Below are 6,000 nucleotides of genomic sequence, written 5' to 3' on the forward strand. Positions count from 1 at the left end.
ACTATAATTCATGATTATAACTGATTTTTAACTTCAAATCATAGCCCAGTGGTATACAAAGTGTGGTCCCAGGACCATCAGTATCACATGGGAGCTTGTTAGCAATGTAAATTCTCAGGCCACACCTAGACAGACCTATTTAATTAGAAACTCGTGATGGGCCCAGCAACATATAATTTAACAGGTGACTCTGATACTGAACACTTTGAGAGCCAGTCATAGACCATTACCCAAACATTAATTCAGCATGAACAGTTCAGTGAATAAAAGGCAGCTCCCAATGTTCTTCCGTGACACCAGATGGCTAGCACTGCTCCCTACCTGCCTCTGCCAAGACAGGCTTCCTAGGGCATTATCCTCACTCTGACTCAGTCCTGGGTCCTAAGAAATACCCACAACCAGCTGTCACCCCTGGTCCTACCTACAGCAATCAGATTAATCTTGTAGTGACAAAATACATATGCCCCGGCTCCACCCTGGGAGACTTATTTCCCAGGTCTGGGTGGAGCCTGGTCACATGGATGTGTATGATTGGCTGAGAAGCCCTGCTATAAAGCAAGGAGAGGAAATGCTTGGCACAGGTGCCCTACTACTTCTCCCTGATAAGCCTCAGAGTCAACACAGGGCTCCAGGCAGACTCTACCAACTCTAAGGGATAATTTATTTCCTCTCTCTGCTACAAAAATAATTTTTTAAAAAAGGCAAATATCCAGCAGTATTTTATCCATATTACAGTCAGCTAGAGCATATGAAACTAGCCCCAGATGTGCACACTAGATTTAGTGGGAAGCTGTGGGAAAATGTGCTAGGGCCCCTGTCTCATGCACTATTTCTCAATCTCCAGGAGTAGGATCTAGGCATGTGCATTTTTTAAAAGCCCTCTAATGTGCAACCCTGATGAAGAACCATTAAATGAAAAAAGATGGAAAGAGCAAAGCAGAGTCTTTTTATTCTAGTTCTCTAAGTAAATGCAGCAAAGTTAAAAATGAACCAGAACTGCTCAGTGTTGTCAAGAATGAACATAAGCGGGCCTGCCGAGTGGCGCGCTGGTTAAGAGCTGGCTTGGGATGCCAGCTCTGAGCAGCAGGGCCCCGGTTCGGATCCCACATGAGGGCCAGTGACACTGCATCCTCCACAACTAGACTGAAGAACAAAAAGGACAGCAACTTGTCTGTTCCCCTTCCCCCAACTCCCCAGCACTGTTCCCATCCCCCAATTCCCCAATTAAAAAAAAAAATCTTTAAAAAAACAAAAGAATGAACATAAGCTGATGAAATTCAAGATAAATGAGGAAAGAGGGGCAGCGAGAAGGTTTAGTGCACCTGCCTGATTTTGATTCGCTTTCACACCTTCCCCAGAATATAATAAAATCTACAAAGAAAGCAAATAGAACCACAACTGACCCACAGTTTCTGCATTATCAGGAAACAATACCAAGAGCTTCAAAGTATCTATGAGTAGAAAAAAACATTCCAACAAGCCTGTAGGCTTGGAGAGGCTTAAGAGGCTGTGAAATGGGGTCACAGCCTTAGATGCAGAGTACACTGACATCCCAAAGAAACTCAGTTCTAACACAGGACTGCTGTCCAAGGGCAGACAGATGTCTGCCTTTTGTATCATCTTGTATCATCTACTTCCTTCCTCCTTGTGAAGCACTGTTTGTCTGCCATATAGGAATCAATTATATTTCAGTGTACATCAGCAATGTAAAAATGGCTGGTCCCATAAATTAAATGGTTATCTCATTCTGTTCACATTATTTTGATGAGGTTGATGAAATGAACTTAAGACAAGTGAGGTGAGAGAGCAGCTCGAGAGTTCAGAGCAGAGGTGTGTTTTGGGAACAAGTTCAGAAAGATATGAGGTTTCACTTCAGACAGGAGTGGCTGATCCAAAAATCAAGGGAAAAATAGCCACCTGAAGGGAACAAACATCTGGTTCCTCTGTAATCCCAGTATTATTTATCAACTGAACATTATTACCTGTGGTTGAGAAAATTAGTGCACACTAATGACTAATAGGAGAAAGGGTCCCCTACACATGGTTTTTGTTTTCTTTTTCTTAGCTTACATTCCGGTGTTGTTTTACTTTTCTTGTTATTTTCCTTTGCTTTCCCATCAGTGCCCCTGATGCAAAGAACCAGTTTTTGTTTGCTTCTTTGTTTTACCTAATCTGTCCTGAACCAATACGTTTGGTCTCCATACCCAGTTCAATGAGATGAGCCCACAGTGACATGCATGAACGCCCCAACAATATCAAACTACTATAAACATTTATGTTTGCTCTCAATGTTTGTATTTCTCACATCATGCACTGATAAAAAAGTTTCTGTCTAGCACTGGTCCACAGGCCGTATTTTTAGTAGCTCTGCTCCACGGGAAAGCAGAATTTGAGCTTCATAATCACCGACTCTGGTATTCCCCCCTAGTGGCATTTCATGTATTTGTATATTATTTAGAATCTCCTCTCTCCTACCCCCACACATACATCTTGACAACCCATAACACTTCCAAATATCCTCAAGTAGAGAAGCACCACCTTTGTTGACATTCACTGATTCTATCCTAACTCCTTTACTGTGTAAATGAGGTAACCGAGACCTAGAGACATTAGATCCAACCAAGTTCAGGCTGCAGAACTGAAACTGGCACCCAGATCCACCTTTCCCCAGTCCAAGGTACCAATACACCCATCTTGAGTTTAGCGCTGTATTTAACGTCAGCGGTGAACTAATGTCATTACACCAGCTGTCTAAGTATGTGTTCCACTCTCTGCTACCTTTGAAATGCTATATACATCTAAAGAAAATTATTTTAGGTAAAGAGAAATTAGGTCTTTCATCAAGAATATGTACTGAGTTTACAGCCATACCACCCTGAATGCTCCTGATCTTGTCTCATCTCAGAAGCTAAGCAGGATCCAGCCTGGCTAGTACTTGAATGGGGAGAATATGTACTGAAAAGCCAAAAGATAGTGCCTAAAAGGGTTGTTTTTTTTTTTTTAAAAAAAGAAGAAATAGCAATGTAAGTCTATTATTTAGAAATATGGTGGTAAGTACCAAAAGAACCAGCCAAGAGTTGAATGAAAATGGTTGCTTGAGACGTGGAAATTGAGAAACAGAGCAGCTTGGTTTTTTTCACAACAAACTTTGTGAAACTATTTTACTCTTTAAATATGCAAATGTGATAACTTGAGAAAACTAAAAATTACAAGACAAACATACCAAGGTATCGATCTTAAAAGCCCCCAAGTCTATAACCTGAATGTCACAATCGTTCTGCAACCTCACGTTTCCATGCTCACCTTTCACCTGTCTCATTCTCTGGAAGAAGGGCCACAGCATTTTCAGGACTCCAGTTTCCCAAGGCGTCACAGCTTCCACACAACGCAAAAACTTCTCCTAAAGAAACAGAACAAGCAGTTACAGCAGCATACGTGGGCAAGCTTCAAATTTTAGTTTTAGAAACAAGAGAAGAGCAGCCAGTTGCGCTAGTTCAATCAGCTGCCAGAGTCCCCCTTAGCAGAGATGAAGGACCCTCACTAGAAACACAGGTTTGGACCCAGGCACCACACTAGCACCTGTGTTATTAACTCGACCCACCTCTACAGAACCAAAGGCAAAGACAAACAGGAGTTAACTTCATTCGTTCAACTATTTACTGAGCCAATAAATAACAAGCACCAAGAAGACAATGTGATCAAACCACAGTCCCTGCCTTCAGAGCCGCTTCCAAGCTAAAGGGGCAAACGCTAAATAACTATACGTATTCTAAAGAAATCGTCATTGATAGTTTCCCGGAACTCAAATGGTGGCTGTTAACAAGCTAAAGATCAAGAAAATTATCAAGGGGACTGAAGCAATTTAACAACAGCAACAATAAAAATCCTCAAAACAAAGACTTACCTAGTGAAAAACCTAGTAGTCCTTATGAAAATAACGACTACTGTTTCATCGGAACATTTCTCATCAGTAGACAAACCAACATACAGCTATCATCTATAATTGCTAAATTTCATATATTTAGCAAGTCTATACATTCTTGGATATAAGTATGCAGAAGTCTTTGACTTATACACCAACACATCTTGAATTAATATAATTAAAACTCATGAAGAAAAAGATAATGAACTGAGCCCAAATGACAAAGTTCAAGACAAACTCCTCCACATTCTGAGAGTAGCTTAATTTCCAAGCTTTAGGCACTACTTGAGTAAAACTAGAATTATAGTTGGCTTTAGCCACCTCCATCAGCATGTTTTAAACTTGGACTGTCTAAAGCTTGACTGAAATTCCAAGTGATATAGTCATTCAGTAGTTTTCAGGGGTCTAAATATATGTGCATGAAGCACAGGGTGGTTACACATAGAGATTTCATGTCAAAATACTTTAAACATATAAATCCTTTAGAGTAAACAGACTATTTTTGCAATTAACTTGGGTTATCACTGCCTTCTCTGATTTAAAAGGAAAAAAAAGGATAAACACTGTTGCTAAATACAAGGTCTGAATATTAATTCCCAAGACCGTATATGTGCCTATGCTCTGGCTCCTAGCTCAAAATACAGATTACCATAAAATCAGATTCTGGTCCATTACACTTTCTTTATAAAGGAGGCATGTATTTCTTAGCCCCACACAAAACAGCAGCTACTCTCTGCTCTGGAAAGAAAATGTACCCCAAATGGAAAAAGTGAAACTGGGCCATCAGTTGGTGGTTCACTATTTCCTTCTATAAGTGCTCCTGCATTTTACCAATTCCCTCTTGCAATGTTACTTTCTGCTGATTGCCTGTGAATACAGCTTCTATGAGGGGGGGAAAAAAGGGGAAACTTTTTATTAGAACAGACAGGCCTCTTTGGCTTTCATTTATAAAAGATTATAGAGTTGAATGTTAACTAAAGGAATTTGCAAACAGCACCCCCACATATTCTTTTCACTTGTTCCCTCTACCCCTCTCTGCACTCCCACCTCTCTCCACATTCGGCAGAGACCATTTCTTCCTGATTTGGAGAAGAGATCAAGGTGATGGGGGAGTTGAGGGTCTGCCCAACATCTCCTCCTCTCCTTCCCACCTACAGATTCGTCTGCATTCATATCCACCATTATCTTTCCTCTAGTCTTTGAGAGTGAGAGTCCCTTCTTGTTAAGCTGAGCCTTCTATGGCTAATACTGCGGTCAGTCCATTTACCTGACATGGCCAGCCCCTTCTAGTTAAACTGCCTGTGTACATCCCCCTAAAAGGGTATGATATAGCTCCATGGTCTTCTCTCTAGAGAGAAGGCTACACAATAAACTGGAGGTGAGCACTTTGACCCAAGGGAGCCAACCCCTCAGCTTCAATCTGTAGAATCTTGCCCAGTGGTTGGCTAAGAACTTGCACTTGGACTTACACCTGGCAACTGTTGTGATGGCTGCTAGAACAAAGATGCTGGATCTATAGAGTGAACTCATTGATTCTTTGAACACATATTTACCCATGCTCTGAACCAAACACTGTGCTAGGTGCAGGAATTCAGCATGAACAAGACAAAGTCACATTTTCATAGAGCTGATAAGCTATCCACAAACAAAATTACTCAAATAATTCTATAAAATCTATAAGAGGTGCTACAAAAAGTCCTGGAACTTTGAATTTCACAGGGACCTTAACCTAGCTGAATGTGGGAGATTATAGTAAGGCGAGTTAAGGGGGTGGGGGTGGAGGAGAGCTAGGCAGAGGAAATACTCTGAGAAAGTCCCAAAGGAGAGAAAGAATGCAACAGATTTGAGGAAATGGCCAGTAAACAATGAGGTATATAACCCAAGTGTAGTACTGTTTTGACATGCTATCTTACACTAAAATTTCACACCGCTTTAGCAGACAGCAAAAAATACAATAAAGCTAAAAATAAAAATGTGCAAGTAGGGACCAAAGTTATCTTAGCCAAATATTTCACCAACTTATTGCACTAGCAAAATTTCACTTATTTTCATGCTACTTAAAAATCATAGCCCAACTA

At 40.8% G+C, this 6,000-nt stretch overlaps 1 protein-coding gene across 4 annotated transcripts in view; it reads right to left on the bottom strand.

The window, feature by feature from the left end:
* The window catches only part of GPCPD1 (glycerophosphocholine phosphodiesterase 1), a 52,225-nt gene that overhangs the window by 39,121 nt on the left and 7,104 nt on the right, over window positions 1-6,000 (bottom strand). For all 4 annotated transcript variants that reach the window (XM_019644600.1, XM_019644601.1, XM_019644602.1 and 1 more), the window contains exon 3: window positions 3,304-3,400. In XM_019644600.1, the coding sequence (XP_019500145.1) occupies window positions 3,304-3,400 (97 nt within the window). The remainder of the gene's footprint in view (window positions 1-3,303; window positions 3,401-6,000) is intronic.

Source organism: Hipposideros armiger, unplaced genomic scaffold (genome assembly GCF_001890085.2).
Source record: "Hipposideros armiger isolate ML-2016 unplaced genomic scaffold, ASM189008v1 scaffold_89, whole genome shotgun sequence".
Taxonomy (NCBI): domain Eukaryota; kingdom Metazoa; phylum Chordata; class Mammalia; order Chiroptera; family Hipposideridae; genus Hipposideros; species Hipposideros armiger.